At 56.9% G+C, this 18,204-nt stretch overlaps 1 protein-coding gene across 1 annotated transcript in view; it reads left to right on the top strand.

Annotated features, from left to right (window-relative positions):
* KAZN (kazrin, periplakin interacting protein) overlaps positions 1–18,204 on the top strand; it is a 145,674-nt gene that overhangs the window by 66,823 nt on the left and 60,647 nt on the right. Inside the window, exon 3 of the mRNA XM_075550934.1 lies at positions 13,996–14,132. Within this exon, the coding sequence (XP_075407049.1) occupies positions 13,996–14,132 (137 nt within the window). The remainder of the gene's footprint in view (positions 1–13,995; positions 14,133–18,204) is intronic.

The following is an 18,204-nucleotide window of genomic DNA, read 5'->3' on the forward strand; positions in this document are numbered from 1 at the left end:
CACGCAAGAGAGTCTATCAGTCCTGGATATATCGTTAGTGACAGGCTCGGCTAATCTTTCATCTAATTACCCTCATTAACATTTAAATGTATCATCATTATCATATCTGGGCAGGGCCGTCTAAATATTTCACAGAGGTCTTAATTACCGGTGACTTCCAGTCTGGGTGTAAAACCAGTGCACCCCACCAATTGAATGGGGCGGTGTCGGCTAGCCTGGGGACCTTGGCCACAGAGACCACAAGAACCCCTCCAGCAGGAGCCAGGGTCTCCGGTTTCTGGGTGCTCGCAGATGCAGCGAATGACGGATGACTGCCAAAGAGCAGGAAGTTGTCGGCTGCAGCCACTGCGGCCTGGGAAGAGGGGGGATCGCAGGAGCAGGAATGATTCTTGCTGCCGCGGCTTCAGGAATATGGCTCAGGCACCCCTTTCTTCCTGTGCCAGATGAGCAAGTCGGTCCAGGAGGGGGTCCTGGGAGTCCGGGCAGTGAAGGTCAGAATGTTCCTCAAGGAGGAGCGGGTTTGAGCTAGCCAGCACGGTGTGAAGAGCCGCCTGCTGCCACGGTACAGCTGCCCTCACTCCTTCTGGAGTGCCTGGGTGTCACCAACAGCCAAGGCACGCCCCTGCTAACCACACGGTGGGGATGCAAACCCACCTTTCCCCACCCCCAGCACCTTGGGACAAGAGGCCACGGTGTGGGGGTAGGGGGTCTGCTTCCAGCAGGTCCCAGCCTTGAAGACCCTGCGGAGCAGCGGCCTCTGCACACACGGGATTGCCAGGGGTCCAGTCGACTCACAGCAGCTGGTGTGGTTTGTGGCTCGCGCCTCTGAAGCTCCTACAGATGACACAGGCCACCTGCAGACATCACCCCCGCCCACGAGGCTGGCCGGTGTTTACGTATTCTACAGATAGAAGACGGAGGCTCCGAGGGAGACACTGTGTGGCTTCCCAGCGGCCTGTGGTCCCACCTGGACCATGACCCGTGTTTTCTCAGCAGCCAGCCATCCTGGGCCTGGGGGTGATAACCCCTCACCCCCACCCCAGAAGGACTGGGGCCTCATTCTGCAGGAAGGTGGATGCTCTCGTGGGAGCTCGACTCCTCCCGACCATGCTCCCTCCACTCCCGAAGCTGGCAGCCACCTGGAGACTTGCTGAGCGGGCTCTAAACCACACCCAACCCAGGGCCTTCCAGTGGATCCTGACTCATAGCGACCCTGTAGGACAGAGAACTGCCCCGACATTTGCCCACAGAGCAGCCAGGGGTTTCAAACTGCTGACCTTCGGCATTGTAGCTGAGCACGTGACCACGAGAGGTCCTCGGAGCCAGAGCACCTGGGAATTCTGGCAGCATTTACCGAGTCCGTCCAACCCTGCTTCTTTGCCTGTTTTCCTCCTTTGTCCAGTGGGGGTCGTGGTACTGCCTGCCTCATGCTGCACTCGACGGGGAGCAAAGTGAAGCTGCAGAGGACAGCGTTTCACCTGCATCCGCCAATGCCCTGTCCTCCCACCTGCCTGGGATCCTTGCGTGTCACCAAGAGCTAAAGGTGTTAACGTCTAACCAAGTGATCGGTGGCTCAAGCAGCAGTCGGAAAATCAAATGACACATCGCGCTGGGCAAGCTGCCGTGAAAGGCCTCTCAGCAGTATGGAAAAGATGTCTGTGTGCGGCTAAAGCGCACCTGATCCATGACATGCTCGGTGGCCTCGTGTGTGTACGCGAGCCGGACGGTGAAGGGCTGTTCCATTGACCCGTGCTCTTGGTGGAAAATATGACACATGCTGTGAAGGCAGGCACATGCTGGAAGGCAGGCAGCCAGAATGTTTCTTTGGACGGAGGATGGCAAGACTTCATCTCATGCAAACTGGGCATGAGGTCAGGAGGGACCAGTCCTTGGGGAAGGACAGCATGCTGTGAGGTGGGCACAGCGCCGGGTGGTCATGTATTCACTCGTACACTGGCTGCTGTGAGGGTGAACGCAGCTCGGCGTAGGCTGGTGTGGTTGTGGTGAAAATGCACCTAGACCTCAAGCCGGTCTTTCATCCCTGGTCCATCCTCAGGAGGCGCCCAGATGGCGTCATGGCGAGCAGAAGAGTGGCAGTGAGAACCCATCCCGTTGCTCCAGGGAAGGAAGACCTGAAGCTAGATTGATAGGTATCATTGTTGGGTGCCGTCGAGTCGGTTCTGACGCATTGCAGCCCTGTGCACCCCCGAACGAAACAGCGCCCCGTCATGTGCTGTCTTCACGATTGTTCTGTCCGAGACCATTGAAGCAGCCACGGTGTCAGTCCATCTCGCCAAGGGCCTTCTTTTCGCTGCCCCGCTAACTTGGCTAAGCCTGACGCCCCTTGCCAGGCACGGCTCTCTCCTGACACCGCGTCCAAAGCACCCGAGACCCAGTCTCACCCTCCTGGCCCCCGGGGAGCATTTCGGTGTACCTGTTACAAGACAGATCCATGTGTTCTTCTGGCAGTTGGCGGAGCCTGCAGTATTCTGCGCCAGCATCCTGATTCAGATGCACCGATTTTCCTTTGCGCTTCCTTATTTCATGTCCAGCGTTCACGTGCGCAGGATGACAGTGCCGTGGCTTTGGGTCAGGCACACCTTAGCCCTCAGAGTCACACCCTTGCCTTTTCAAACACTCTAGAGGGGTCTTGTGCAGCTCATTTACCTGATGCAACACGTCTTTCACTGTCTTGACGGATGCACCCATGAGCACCGATGGGGATCCAAGGAAGATTCCAGCTTGCATCTTCTGTCCGTTTGTCATGATGTCACCTGTTGGTCTTCCATGAGCTGTCATCCACGCTGCAGGCCGCACTCCTTGATCTTCATCAGCAAGGGCTACAAGCCCTCCTCACCGCCAGCGAGCAAGGTTGTGTCATCTGTGTATCTCAGGTTGCTGCTAAGCCTTCCTCCAATCCTGATGCCACGGTCTTCTTATCATCCAGCCTCTCCGATGAGTGGCTCAGCATACAGGTGGCATAGCTATGGGGAACGGACACAGCCCTGACACACACCTCTCCCGATTTTAAACCACTCAGCATGCCCTTGCTCTTGGGGCTGTCCGTGATGCACTGGGGGCTACCTACCCCTCAGATGTCAAGGTTGGATTGGGCAGGGGGGTGGCGGGGAGAGATACTGCCTTTGAGTCAATCTGACTCATAATGACCTTATAGGACAGAGCAGAACTGCCCCTGTGGGTTTCTGAGGACAGATGTTTTTATGGGAGCAGAAAGCCTCCTCGTTTCTCCCACAGAGCAGCTGGGGGGGTTGAACAGCCCCAGGCGCGACCCACTGGAGTGCCCACAGGCCACATGAGAAGACCGGTGTCTACTGAGCACTCCCCATGCGTGAGGCTCCGTGCCAAGTGTGTCACATATGTAAAAAGCCCCTTTGAAAACATTCAGCTCAATATAGCACAGACGTGTGACAATCCTGAGTGTGCAGCAGGCAAGGGCTCACAGCCGGAGCCCACCTGGCCGAGGCCAGCCCCAGATCAAGAAACAGAGCATCATGAGCATCCCCAAGGTCCTGGGGGCCCCTTTTGGTCACTGTAAGCACTGCAAGAGTAGCCTCTTCCTGACCTCGGGTCCGCTCCGCCCTCTGTGCCCATTTTCTGGCTCGTCCTCAGTGCTGCTCATCCATGTTGTGTGTGGTTATAATTGGGTCGTCTTTGGGTCAAGTCCACCACCACTCGAGGGGACTGCTAAACCCCACAAGTCCAGCGCCACTGAGTCGATTCCAACTCACAGCGACTCTGCAGAGAGTTCCCACGGTCGCAGATCTTTCAGGGGAGCAGACAGCCTCATCTTTTGCCCTGAAAGCGGCGGGCGCATTGAAAGCTTGAACCTTGCAGTTAGCAGATCCCTGGTGCGGCAGTCTCCTGGTGTGGGTGTGGGAGGGTCCCCGTCTGGAGCATTTCCAAAGTATCTGTTGTGAACTTTTTTTTTTCTTGATGTCAGCATTTTTTAATAATCATTTTATTGGGAGCTCTTACAGATATTAAAACAATCCATAATTTGGTTAGATCAAGCATAATTGTACTGTTGCTGCTACCATCAGGTTCAGAACATTTTCTTTCTTCTTGAATTCTTTGATATCCAGCTCCCCTTTCTCCCCACCCTGCCTCCCAAGAACACAGATTACCATTACATATATCGATATATATGTGCTTGGGGTCATGTCTTACACCATCCATTGGGTCCGTTCACAGAGTGCAAACAGTTCTGTTAGGAATTCCTCTCCAGTGGGTTATACAGGCATCGTTGCTATCAGTCCCCACCCCTCCCCATACCTTCAGGCAATCATTACTCCCTTTACGATTTCTAAAGAGTGTATTTATCTTGATTTTCATGCATTGGACAATTGTAATTATACAAATGAACATGTCCAGGTCTAACAAGATGAATGAGGTAAAACTAAGACCAGACTAGTAAGGGGAGGAAAGAATAAAGAGTTTCATCAGTGCTCCCCTGCACCCTGGACATATCATCCCTTCCGTATGGGCCTTCTCTGAGGGACTGTCCGATTCCCTTGCAGGTGGGTTTGGGGTCTGCACTTTGTCCGCCCTCCCTCACGTCCATTTGATTGCTTGTTTTTGAACCTCTGATACCTCTTCCCATCGACACCTCATGGTCACACAGGCTGCTGTGCCTCTTCCACATGGGCTTTGTTACTTCCCTGCTCAATGGCCGCTTGCTTAACTTCAAGCCTTTCAGACCCCAAACGCTCTGTCTTTTAATAGCCAGGTACCATCCTGCTTTGAACTTTTAAAATGGTAAAATGTAACCTAAATGCCTGCCATTGTAGGCCTTTGTAAAGGCACAAGCCAGTGGCGTGGATGGCACTCGCCATGTTGTGCAGTCACCACCACCACCGTGTCTGTATGTCCCGTCCCCCCTGCCCCTTGACAGAAGCTCCGTGTCCATGAAGGAGTAACACACTTCCCCATCCCACCCTCCGAAGCCCTCTGAATAACTCAGTACTCCCGAATCCATCCAGTCTCATAGTGACCCTGTCACAGGACAGGGTAGAACTGCCCCTGTGGGTTTCCGAGAGTGTCCCTCTCTATAGGAGCAGAGTCTTTCTTTTCTCCCATGGTGTGGCTGGTAGTTTCAAACTGCTGACCTTTCGGTTAGTAGCCCAAAGCTTACCCACTACGCCACCAGGACTCCTTCCCAGCAGCCCTCAATAGCCACTGATAAACTGGGGCTCTGCATTGTCTATTTCAGGGATAGTAGAGCGACCTTGTGTGCCGGCTCCTGTCATTCCGCATCACGTTTTCCAGGCTCACGCCTGCGGAAGCTGAGCCCAGTGTCATGCCTCCTGCTGGCAGAAAACCATTTATGGATAGGGGACCTTGTGTTGGCCGTCACCTGTTGGCAGGCACTGGGGTTGTGTGTACGGTTTGGCTCCTGGGAACAGTGCTTCAGTGACCCCTTTCCTTGGGCATGTACCCCGGAATGGCGTCATGTGGTGGCTCTGTGTGCACCTGTCTTGAGTTTTCCACTGTGGACCTTCCAGCAGGTCTCTCTAGGTGAACACACGGCTATGTGCACGTCAGACGTCTGCCTAGGTAAGAGCTGCCTTAATGCAAGGAGCCCTTGTGGTAAGTGTTGGATTGCCGATCACACAGTCAGAGGTTCGAACCCACCATCTGCTTCATGGGAGAAAGATGAGGCTACCCGCTGCTATAAAGATCTGCAGTCTGTATAGGGTTACGATGGACTAGGACAGACTTGATGGCAGTGGGTTTGGGTTTTTTGTTTAATGCAAAAATATAACGAAAAACCTTGGGATTATGTGACTTGCTGTTGGTCACTCAGCTCATGAGAGACACTGTGGGGACTTGAGTCCATGCAGCCTGGTTCCAGGGGTCTCACATGGCCACTCTGCTTGCCGCAGCTGTCTGCACTTCCAAACTCGGCTGGGAAGGAGCTGGCGGCAGCTGCCAGTTGGCCGTCCGTGCCCAACCTTGAACAGCCCCCCTGGGTCTCAGAGCGAGGGCAAGGATCTGAGACCAGCGCCTAAGCCACCGGGTGCACGGGGCAGCTTCCCAGAATGTGCAGGACCCTTTTGAGAACATGGTACCCAAGGCCACACAGCAACAGCGGCTGACCTCAGCTCACTGACAACCTGTTCCCCAGTCATTTCCCAAGAGGGTACCACCTCCTCTGCCCCCACTGGGCCAGTCCCCAGCCGGAGAATGACCTCACATGCCAAGGAGAGCTTTTAAAAATAGTCCCCATTGTGTTGGATCCCTGACTACTGACCACGGCTGGAGTCATTCCCTGCTTCCACCCCCCAGGAGTTCCTGCGACACTGTCCAGGGACTGTCCAGTTCCGGCCCAGCCCCTGCCACTATTTTTAGTCCCCCAGGAGGGGTGACTCGGAGGAAAGAGGACTTTTCCCGGACTCCCCTTCCGAGGCGTGGAAAACAAACACCACCCCCTCATGCCACCAGGCCCCTCCCATTTCCCCAATTGCTGGAGGCCCATGCTCAGGGTGGCGGTGAGGGGAGGGTCCCTGGTGCTCAGGCAAGTTCAGGAGTAAGGGTAGAGCTGGGGCACTTTGACTCTATGGGTGACCTTTGCCATCGTCTCTGGGACTGGTCCAGGCTCCCCAGCTAGTCTTGTCTTACCTGGGGGCCATGAGCAGACCAGCTCCAGAGGGGCAGCCACAGCCATGGCATGTACAGGGATGGATGGCCGTTGTCCGTTCCCCACTGGGAACTGCCAACCACAGCCAGGCAACGCCAGCTGCCAGGACCTGGGTGCACACTCACCCCCTGCTGGCCACAGTGAAGTCTTCCCTCCTGTACCACTCACAGGCTGGATGGGGCAGAGGTCATTTTATCCCCATCTTAGATAGAGAAGCACACACAGAGAGGTTGGGGCACTGACCAAAGGTCACACGGCTCGTGAGTGGTGGGGTTCGGTCTCCGCCGGAGGAGCCTGGTTCTCAGCACAGCAGGTGAACTCCATCTCTCCCCACACGCGTCCCACGGTCACGATTAGCTGCCCACATTGACAACATGAAACGGTCGTCGTGAACTGGTACCTGGAGTCCCTTGAAAAGTGTGAAGGTGTGGCCGTGTTGGGCCCCACTCAACCTTGGTACCTGGCCCCTGTAGGGGGTGGGGTGCGTTTGGGCCCCGCTGGCTTACTCACTAAGCCTTTTGCTGGACCTGGTAAACAGGGTCAGATCCCAAACGTGCAGGAACAGGGCAGAATCGGATCACTAAGGTAGTTCGGGAAATAGTGCCTGCACCCCCAACCACCTGCTCAACCCCCAGGTCACCTCCCCACATGCCCTCCTGTTGTGGGGCCCAAGACCACTTAAGCCACTTAAGGAGGCCCCACACGAGGAGCAGAGCTGTCCACATATGGTCCTGGCCCCTCCCCAAGACCCAGCGCAGCACTTTGTCAGTGGCCCTGCCACTGGTTCAAGACCCAGGTGGCTTTTTCTGCTGTGTCTCCGTGCTACCTGATGGGGCACGGCCGGCCTGACCTTTATAGGTAAGGTGAGCTTAATTGTTCTGCATGCTGTCGCCCAGTGTCGCATGGAGACCGGCTGGAACCCCGTTCCCTGACTCCAAAGCTGAGGTTCCCTTCCCCAAAGACCCCCAAGAGTCCGTGGTGGGTAGTTCACTCAGCAAAAACCAGAAATGATGATCATTCCCACCCTGCAGATGCGGAAACTGAGGTGTCATTCCATTCAGACAGGCAGACTCCAAAGCCAAGTGCCTTGAACTCGGCCGAGCCAGACTAGAAATCAGGTCTGGGCTGACTGCCCTTGAGGCACAGTGGTGGTCACTGTGGGGTCAGCCCAGCTCCTGGTGACTTTGAGTGTAACAGGACAGGCCTGCTGGCCCTGCGCCTTCTGCACCAGCACCCGTGTCTGTGAGTCCCTTGGTGTGCCAGCCTGTCTCCGGGAGGGCGTCCCTTTTGGATGGCCCCCAGCTCCACCGACAGCCTCTGCTTTTCTAGAGATGGCCCTTCCCTCCGACGTGCTGCTCTTGGGGGTAGACAGGCGCAAGCCGTGGTCTCTGCTGCACCCCGACCGGAAGGCATGCTTCTTCTCTGATTGCTTTTTTATCAGCCAGCTGTCACCTGGAGGCGGGGCGATTGGGAAGAGCAGACCTCCGTCATCAAAGAGGCACCTTGGCTCCTTTAGACATCAGACAGTGGATGTTGTCTGCACCTGTGCCCCGAGGTGCAGAGGGGTGTTGTGCAGCAGGACTTCCCAACGTGATGCCGGGGTTTCCTGACCCCTCCCCTGGGCGTAGTCCACGGATCCAAGTTTGGACATGCTCTTTCTCTCGGGCCTCCATTTCCCCAACTGTGTAGAGAGTTGAGCTGGAGGAACTGGGGGTGGGGGGCGTTTATTTAGCACCTCAGGGGCCTGCAGTGGGTGCCAGGTCCTCACACTCCCACCTGCCCACCTCTCATGTCCCAGAACCTGAATTCTGGGAACAAATCATCCACTGATGGGGAATGTTCAGTGGATTGAAAGGGGGGCCCCTGCTGGCAGCAGCTGGGATTGCCATACACAATCTGATGCCCACTGATTGCCTGCTCTCCCTCCCTCCCTCCCACACCTGCTTCTGTCCTCTTTCTCTGGGGTCCACCCAGGAGGCTGGAAATGTTTAGGCGGCTTCTTGGCCTTGGAACATGCTGGAATAGGCCGGAGCCTGCTACGCTCAGACTAATGGGAAATAGGAGTGTGTGTGGCGAGAGGCTATGCTGGACTTTTTGAGGCGCCCGCAGGTAGGAGGCAGGCTGTGAAGGGACTCCCCTCCGCCCCTCCCTCCCCCCCCCCAACCTCGAGGCACAGGTGCAGACAACACCCGACCTCCTCCTGAGCCCGTGAGGACGGTGCCTGGGGTGGGGTCGGTTTGGGTTAGTGACTTTGGAGGCAACAAGGGGAGGAGGGTGGGTGCTGGGACCCGGCAAGTTCTGCCCCTCGCATTTGGCCGAATCTCCTAGGCCCTGTGGGCAGCCCTGGCCTTGTGTGCAGCGTGGAAGGGTAGTTCCATGAGAATCAAATGCCTGAACAAAAATGGCCTACAGCCTGTGTGGACTGTCGCCCATAGAAACCATGTGGATATCCTGAAGCACTGAGGCTCAGCAAGGAAGTGGCTTGCCCAAGGTCCCAGAGGTAGGGTGGGAACTCAGGTCCCCTTGCCCCAGACTAGGGCCCATCCTGTCCTACTGCGTGGCCTTGGCCAAAGCCAGGGCCGTGGTCATAGGGGTGTCTGCTGATGTGCAGCAAAAGATCCCGAATCTTAGAAGCCCCTGGGAAGGCTGGTGAGCCCAGCACCCCCACTGTGTGCTGGGGAAACTGACTGTGGCTCTTGCTGCATGACTGCCTCAGTGAACAGGGAGAACCCTCAGAATCTCTGAAATCGGCCAAGAATCCAGCCCTGTCCTGGTGCCTGCCCGAGGTGGCCTCCCTGCCCCCGGGCACTGGGTGGAGGCCTGGTTTGCCAAGAGCTACATTTGCAGAAGTTCAGGGTGAGGGGCAGGAAGGTGGTGGGAAACCGGTCTTCTAAGCCAAACAAGGAAGAAGACGGCCAAGGTGAAAAGTCAGCAGCGGAAGCCCCACAACTGTGACGCCCCCCTGGAACACGCCCCAGACCCCTGGGTACACCCTCTGTCTCAGCACGCATCTGATCTCCTGAGAGAAAAAAAAAAAGGGTTGGTTCCATTCTGAGATCCTGCTGGGCCCTCCCTGGCCTGATGTCATCCGTTACCATGGCAGCAGCACTGGCGTCTGGATGGAAGCTGGGAGAACCACAGCAGGCTGAGCCCAGAGCCTTGCCTCCCAGACCATCCTGGTTAGAAGCGCATGGGGGGGTGCCAGCATGGACTTCTGGGGGAGGAGGCCCCTTTTGCCCTCTGTGCAGAGTAGGTTTCAGGCAGCCCAGGATAGCAGACCCTGTTCAGGGATGGGCGGTCAGGCTGCCGTTGGCGGTCAGGCTGGGGTTGTGTGCGCCTCTGAAAAGCTGTGGGCAGGCCAACTTCCTGCCTCTTGTTTGCATGTGGTTCCGGCGACGGCCCCCCGGGTTGCCCACCGCTCCTCACGGGCAGCCTCTCCCACGCATTCACCTTGCACCATGCCTCAGGCCCCCGGCTGTTGGCATCCTGCCCGAAAGGTGAGCAGAGCCAGCTCCTCTGGCCATGGCCAGAGTCAGAGCGTTGCCACATGCAGTGATGGACCAGGACCGGGAAGGGAGGCGGCGAGACTCACAGCCGGCCTGACTGTGTGCATTAGGAATGTGTCCGGCTGCCAGGAACGGGAAACCCCATACACCCTGGCTTCGAGAAACCAGGGTGGTTTGGTTGTCTCTGCTATAACACAGATTCCTGGCCGGGGTGGGTGCCGGCAGGATCTGGGGCCCCCTGTCTTTCTCTCTGCTCCCCGGTCCAGCTTGTGTCTTCTCTCCCATATTCACCCGGTGGCTGCAGTGCCGCTGCCTTTACGGGGCCCTGTAAGGAGCGGAAGGCACAGAGAAAACAGCGTTCTCCCGGTGCACGTCTGTGTACATCTCAGCACTAACATGTGCGCGCTCCAGTTTTGGGGGCGGGAGGGGGTGCTTGGGAAACCCAGTGTTGAACTGGGCACGTTGTCGCTCCCCTGACTGCGAGGCAGGTGTGTATGCGTCTGTCTCCTCTGTCAGATCATCATCCACGCAAGTCCTGTCCCTGCCCCTTACGGGAAGGCAGAGGCTTGGCCCTCATTCTCAGGAAACCCTGGCTGACTTCCCCAGTCAGATGGGGCTGGGGAGACAGAGTCCCTCCCCACCCCACGTGACCATCGTGGGAGCAACAATGAGATGCAGGCACTCCTTCCGCCTGCTGATGGAAGCATTTGCACAGGTGGGGCAAGGATGATGCCAAGAGAGACTGGGTGACCAATGTGTCACCCTCCCAAAGGAGGAAGGACCCGGAGGTCTACTAGGGGCAGGGGTGCCCTCCGGGAGTCCAGTTTCCAGGAGCAGGACAGGGCAGATTAAAAGGAGACAAACCGGAACCCAAAGGGATTGTATTTCCAGGCAGAAGGCAGAGCAGTGACTCCCGGGGCCTGAGGTGGGTGGTGGCCCCTTGGCAACAGCTTCTCCCGCTCTCTCCCCCGGGGCAGGGAGCTGCCGGAACTGGCCCTGGAAGCCACAGTGGAAACTTGGCCGGCCAACAAAGGTTGGAGTCAGTGTCCCCCTGGGAACCAGCCCCCTGGGCGACACTGCCCCGCTGTTCTTATGCCCCACCCCATCTGAGACCAGTGTGCCCAGCAAAGTGTTCGGTTTACCAGCTACCTTGTAGCTGGAGGTAGGCATAGCATCACCACCTGCTGGGAACCAGCATCTTACACGGTGCCACTCACCTCTTACAACGTTGGCAGGGCCTCTTACAACTCAGGGCGGAGGCTGGACCTAGCCCAGCTGTGGCCACCCCTCCACCCAGGCCCCGGCAGAGGCCTCTCTGAAAAAACCTGGCTGTGGCAGCACTGGGATTGTGCCCCTGCCCAAACAGCCGGCACCGTCTTCAATGCCCAGCACCACCGCGAGCCTCAGTCAGCTCACCCCATCCAATCCTTCCATTTTTCATAGAAGAGCGACCAGTTTAAAAACCCCATTCTCACCACTGCACCTGCCGCCCCGCCGCTTTGGGCTCTCTGCGGCCTCCATACCCTTTCCCCTCAGTTTGCTGCAAGGTTTCATTGGAAGGATGTCGTCTCTAGTATTTAGAGACTTTCAGGGGGGGGGGGGTATTGGATGGGTGAGTAGGTGGGAGGGTGAGTAGGTGGGAGGCCTGGGGTGGAGGGGGCAGGGAGAAGGAGGGAGCGGAAGGAAACCCTGAAGTCCTAGAGACCCGCGGGGGCAGAGTGCATCTGCCCTGGTGGTTTCCAGCCTGTAAATCTTTATAGGAGCAGAAGCCCTCTTCCCACAGAGCAACTCGTGGACCTGAACTGCCAACCTAGTGGTTAGCAGCCCGGCACATCACCCACTGAAAGCCGCCAGAGGGTCTTGACATCAGAATCGGGCTCTCTGATACCCTGTCCTCATGTGGTGTCCAGGGTACTGACCAGAATATGTGTGCTGACTCTGGGCCCCGGGAGCCATCTCCTGCCTGGCAGGACAGCTAAGAGGCGTTGTCCTCTCCCCAGGGCCTGCTGTACCTTCCTTTAAGGCCACAGCCCAGCAGGCCTGGAATTCCAGCCCTGGTGACCTGATGTGCTGTTCGGCCAAGCCGGACACAAAAATGGGACGGCCCGGCCGCAGGAGGTGGCCAGCTCAGTGCTAGATCTTCCGGGCTGCCCAAGACCCAGCCCAGCTACAGAGCTGTCTTGCTTTTCCAGCTGGCTGGCCTCTCACTGTGTTCTCTCTTGAGGGCAAGAGGACTTGAAGGGCCAGAAGGCCATCAGCTTGTGGTGGCAGCTGGGCCAGGAGCCCCAGGTGTGAGTCCTTACACTGGGCCTGGTGGCTGAGGTGGTTGCTGGTGTGGGCATGCAGGACTTAGCAGTTTTGATTTCTCCTGGGTCTTTGCCTAGGAGGGGGGCACCGGAGTATTTATTACAACGGAACCTGAAGGTTCTGCTCTCTGTGAACTGCATCCCCACAAGCAGTGCCTAAGGCCGTTTGCCCCAAGCTCCCCCAACTTTGTGAGCCTGGCTGTGTGGCTCTCTGGCTTTAGTGGGTACAAGCCATATCTCATGGTGGTTTTGAGTTGAGCCCTACCAGCAGAGTGGGTTATACAGGGTTAGCGGTTCGAGTCCACTAGCCGCTCCTTAGGAGAAAGATGAGGCTGTCTGCTCTGGTAAAGAGTTACCACCTCAGAAACCCACGGGGGTCACTGTGAGGCGGAGTCAGCCTGGTGGCCCGGAGCTTCTGAGACTAGCTAATGAGGCAGGGCTGTGGGAGGCAGTGGGTGGGCACTCAACTGCTAACCAGAGTGGAGGTTGGAACCACCGTCCTTGGGTGAGGGAGGTGGCCTCGCTGAAGAGGCCAGCCCTGGAGAGTAGTGTCTGGGGCAGCTCTGCTGTCTTCCAGGGCTGCTCTGAGCCCGTGCTGGACTCCACAGCCACGGGTGTAGCGGCTCACAGGGTTGAGCCTCTTTCCCCGGGCTTCTGCACCACGTGTGCATCTTCCTTGGAGAATTCTCTAAGGTGACCAGATTTTAACATTGGTAAAGCGGGACACCAGTGGGACACCATTGATAAAACTCGTATCCTGGCGAAATAGCCACATGGCAGCCGAAAACTGTATACCCTAGCTTGTCGTGCATTCTTTCCAAAATTCGGGACTTTTTAAAAACGCTGCAGGATGCAGGAAAAATGGTTAAAAATCGGGACTGTCCCACCAAAAGCGGGGCATTAGCCCAGCACCCCTGCCCCTTTTAAATGGAATTGTTTGCCTTGTATTCCCGAGTTGAAAGAGGTCTTTATATATTCCTATTCGAGATGCAAGTCCTTCATCACACAGGGTTTGCAAACACTCCCTGTGCGTTAGCGGTCCACTCTCCGTGTGTCCTTTGAAACACACCAAGAATGCGTTTCAAACTAAGTTCGTTTCGCTCAAGTTTCTCCTTTTGTTTGTTTGGGGTTTTTTGCTTCCGTTTTCAGTGCCTTTCCTCTAGCCCCTTTCACGGGGGGTGGCGAGATTAGGTACATGATGGGTGGCTGGGCCCAACCTGTATGTGTTCAGACTGCTTTAAGTCTGGGCAGGAAATTGGGGCCCCCATCCACTTTCTGTACCCTAAGGGTCAGGAGGGTGCTTGGCCCTGGCTCTTTCTTCCCCTGGGGAACCTGTCCAGTTGGGGGTCTGGGAGAAATGGTGCCGTGGGACAGGCCCCTCACGTTGGATCACCTAGACAGAGGGTACAGGGCTCAGAAACCGTGGGGAGACCCCCGTCTGAAGCCCGGCTTGATCGGGACTGGAGGTTCTGGAGGAGGCTACTGGCCAGCGCCCCGGCAACTAACTCGCTCTCCCTCCCCCCAGCCATGAAGGCCGACCGGAAGCGCTTGAAGGGCGAGAAGGCGGACCTGGTGAGCCAGATGCAGCAGCTGTATGCCACGCTAGAGAGCCGGGAGGAGCAGCTGCGGGACTTCATCCGCAACTACGAGCAGCACCGCAAGGTCGGCCGCCGCCCGCCACCCCGCATGCATGCACACACGCCACGCTCAGGGCACCTCGGTGCTGGCCTGTGCAGGGGCTCCGGCGGAAAAAATGCACCTGTGGGAGTCGGGCAGGGGGTCCAGGGCACACGGGCCTGGGCAGGGTGGTGCGATGGGTATAGTGCTTGCGTGGCACGCATGCGCATCTGCCCTTTTCATCTGACCTCTCAAACCAAACCCACGGCCGCTGGGTCGATTCCTACCCACAGCCACCTACCTGCAGTCAGCGACCAAAGTGTGGAAAGGGAGCAGGGGAGGCCGCAGGAGAGTTTGACTGTGGGGAGGCTTCAGAGAGGAGGTGGCGGTGGTAGGAGAAGGAGGAGTGCATGGATCGGCTCCCCCAGGCATTTGAGCCCACGCATGCCGACCTTGTAGATACGAGGTACAGAAAACTGTACAGACGTACAGAAACAAGACTCACGCCCCCCGAGGAAAGCCACCTGGGTGAGTCGCTGTGCAGGGCAGAGAAAGCTGAAAATCGCCGTCAGGCACATGACCACCTCAGGAACATGGTGAGGGCAGTGACTGAGGATCACACGTCCACACAGGGACTGGCCGAGCCGCTCTCTGCAGCACAGGGCGACTGCTCTGTTAGAGGAGCCGTTCGTGGGTGGCAGGCGAGAGGCCAGCAAGCATTGAGGCTGCATTTGAGCAAGAATTGGTCATCCCCACTCCCCCAAGGGACTCTCACAGGGCCCTCCCTGTCACTGCAGGGCTGCAGAGCACGCCCCAACAGCATGACACAGCCCCATGAGAGACTGCATACCAGGGGTCCCGAGCTGCACCAGCCCTGGCTGCCCACGCTGTCCGCTCCAGCTGCTAAGAAGTGGAGCCGCTGCTCCGCGGCAGACTGTGGTGTGGACTTGTCGGTGGCAACTTGTGGAGCCAGGGGAAAGGGACGCCCGTGGAGCCTTTCTCCCCAGAGGCTTGACTCCAGCAGGGGCTCAGACTTCCCAACCCGCCCCCATCGATCGCCATTACCCTTGGCCACCAGCAGGGGCCAGCCTTGCCCTTTCAGCTGCAGAGTTTTCTGCCCGATTGTGGTGAAGTTTGAAGAGAGGATGGCCAGAGGAGCCTTGGTGGTGTAGTGGTTACATGTTGGGCTGCTAACCTACAGGTCAGCAGTTTAAAAATCATCAGGGGCCCTGAGGGAGAAGGATGAGGTCTACTTGCACAAAGGGCTACAAGTCTTAAAAACATACAGGGCAGGGAAGTGCTTTCCTGTCTTCTACCTCATGGACTTCAGGAAGCAGCAAGTTTGATTTTGGGGGTGTGGGGGGGCAGGGCGAGAGGAGCAAGTCAATGCACCTTCGATGCGACTCCCTCTATGGACACTTCAGGAAGGACAGTTCCCACAGAAGGACATGGCGCTCAGTGAAGGTGAAGGTGACAGAACGCAGGTCTCAACAATTGTGAGGGCAGAGCATCACCCTGGGTTCTTTAACGACACTGTGTCTCATGTCCTTTTAAGACCATGTATGTATTGAGGCATAGAACTCCCATGGAGAGCAGCGAGCCATTTTTTTTTTGAGTGGCTGGTGCCCCTATGTCCAGTCCACGGGGGCGGGGGTGGAGTTGCAGCTCTGATAAGCAGAAGCCGTATAGGCATGGAGCAGACCAAGGTGGCTACCAGCTGAGCACCAAGTCACGGTACCATTCGGTGGGTTTGGAAAACGGTCACCGGAAGAAAGAAAAAACAACTGTCCTAGCCCTTGTTATGGAGTGGAGAGTTGTGTTAGTCCGGGTAGACTGGAGAAACAAATCCAGATACTTTGTGTGTACAGGAAAGAGCTTTAGATCAAAGAGCAGTTGTATATTAAGAAAACATTGCAGCACGGCACAGATCAAGTCCCTAAGTTCAATATTAGCCCAGTGTTCAATACTAGTCCATAAATTCCTCTTCAGATTCACACAACACATTCAATGACGCCGAATGCAGGAAGATCCCAGGCCAGTGGATAGAAGGTTTTGTGGATCCAGTGGTGGTGGAAGCATCTCAGTGCTGGAGCGGGTCTCCCCATGACTCCTCCAGCTCCATCAGCCTCGCTCCATGTGGCTTGTCAACATGAATGTCTCAACGGCAGGAAAAAGAAGGAGGAACAAGAATCCTCAGGAGAAGGCCATGCCTACAAAGAGGCATGATTGGCTATGACCTCATTGACAGGCTAGACTCCACCCCTTTGCTCAAGTTGACAGGAGATTATGTAACTGCCACAAGAGTCCCTCCTGAAATCCCAGCATATCTGCCCAAGGACCACGTCATAACGATCTTTAGTCTTTGTTGGGCCCAACTCCAACCTTAGACAGGACCGCCGAGGCCTTGAAGGGTTAAGTGACTGACCCAAGGGCCACATAAGGTCAAGCTGGTTTGGAAACATTGAAGTCACACATCTTGGTTTTCTTCTTTTTCAAAGACCCTTTACAAGATAAAGAAGATGGACAAATGATGGGACCCTCTGATTCCCCACCCTATTCACCTAACCCTCAGCCTGCCACGTTCCACCCCGCTCATCATGGGACCCTGCAGGCCTCACCCGAGCTGGCCCAGGGAGACCGCAGGAGAGGTAGCACAGGCACAAAGGCTGCTGGGAAACAAGGAGTCTTGCCCTGCCCAGAAAGTCTTAGAGTAGCCGAATCTCAGAGAGCTGTACCCATGGGTGTGCCTTTCCCATGAGAGTAGCTGGAGGGCTGTCTGGGGACTGCACACACCCAGCTGCACAAGTTGTTACAGCAAGCCAGTGCCTGGGATGGGCATGGGACACAGGTGACCTTAGGTAATAAGGCCACATTTGTAGCAGGCCATCATCCTGCCTTACCTCCCAGCTGGACCTCGAGTTCCCTGGCTCATGGAATCGCTGGCTGCTGAGAAGCTGGGACCCATCCCACAAGGTTCCCTGGGCAGCCGGCCCTCCCCTCTGTGGCCCTGGGGTTTCCTGGATGGCCATGTTGCTCTTGGCAGCACTGACCCCACCTGAGGACAGCTCAAGAGGCAGGGGACGACCCCCTAAGCAGAGATGGTGCGCCCCTGCCCCCGGAACCGGAACCACCACTCCACCTGAGACTAGAATGGGGTCTCCAGGCATCGTGCTCTCGCTCTGCACCACCAGCGACTTGTCACCCTGAGAGGGCTTTGGGGAGGAGCTGAGGTTTTCAGACATGAAGCTCTGCGATGGACTGAGCGGAAATCCACACCCAGACAGCCTGGCACCAGGGCCCAGGGGCATGAACCACGCCCCCGACCCCCTCCCACATGCTCCAGCCCCTGCAAGGACCTCCACGCAGGTCAGCCCTCCCCAAGCCCTGAGCACAGTCCCACAGTGGCCATTGGCATCAGTCACAGCTTGGCTTCAAGCCAGCCCCCACCAACAGACAGTGTGGTGGTATATGAGGTGCCTTGGCTGGGAATCGAACCTGGGTCTCCTGAGTGAGAGAGAATTATCCCACTGGAGTCCTAGCAGCCAGTCAGGCCTTCCCCACTGTGCACTAGCTGCTGCTTGCCAGGCTCTGTTCTGGGACCCTTGCCACTGCCCAGCAGCTAAAGAGAGGCTGGCGGGTGAGCCGTGGAGGCCCGCCTTGTTGTCTGGTGATGGGCACGCTGAGGTGCCCATTGGTGTGGTGGGAAGACCAATCTCCGACACCACTGAGAAGGTGGATCTGGCAGGGGAGTGGGCACTCTCTTGGGCGGTGGGTCCACGTGGCTGCGGAGAAGATGTCCAAAGGGACGCTTCTTCATCCCTCATAGTAGCACCCAGAGGTACGTGGTGCTGATGAAGAAGCTGAGGCAATGAGAGGACTTCTAGCTCATCCTTCCGAAGCCAAGACTCACCCAAAGTCTTCCTGAGTTCCACACAGCCACAGGGGACTTGGGGGCAGGGGTGGTAGGCCCCATAAGCTCCGGCCTCTCAGCTCTGACTTGGGGTTCAGAGAATAGCCCGTGGCCCTTGTGTGGGCCTGGAAATGTCCTCTTGGGGGCAGAACGGGGTGCCTGCCTCTTCGAAGCTTCTACTCAGTGGTTACCCTGATTCAGCTGTGT

The sequence above is a fragment of the Tenrec ecaudatus genome, chromosome 1, assembly GCF_050624435.1.
Source record: "Tenrec ecaudatus isolate mTenEca1 chromosome 1, mTenEca1.hap1, whole genome shotgun sequence".
Lineage (NCBI taxonomy): Eukaryota > Metazoa > Chordata > Mammalia > Afrosoricida > Tenrecidae > Tenrec > Tenrec ecaudatus.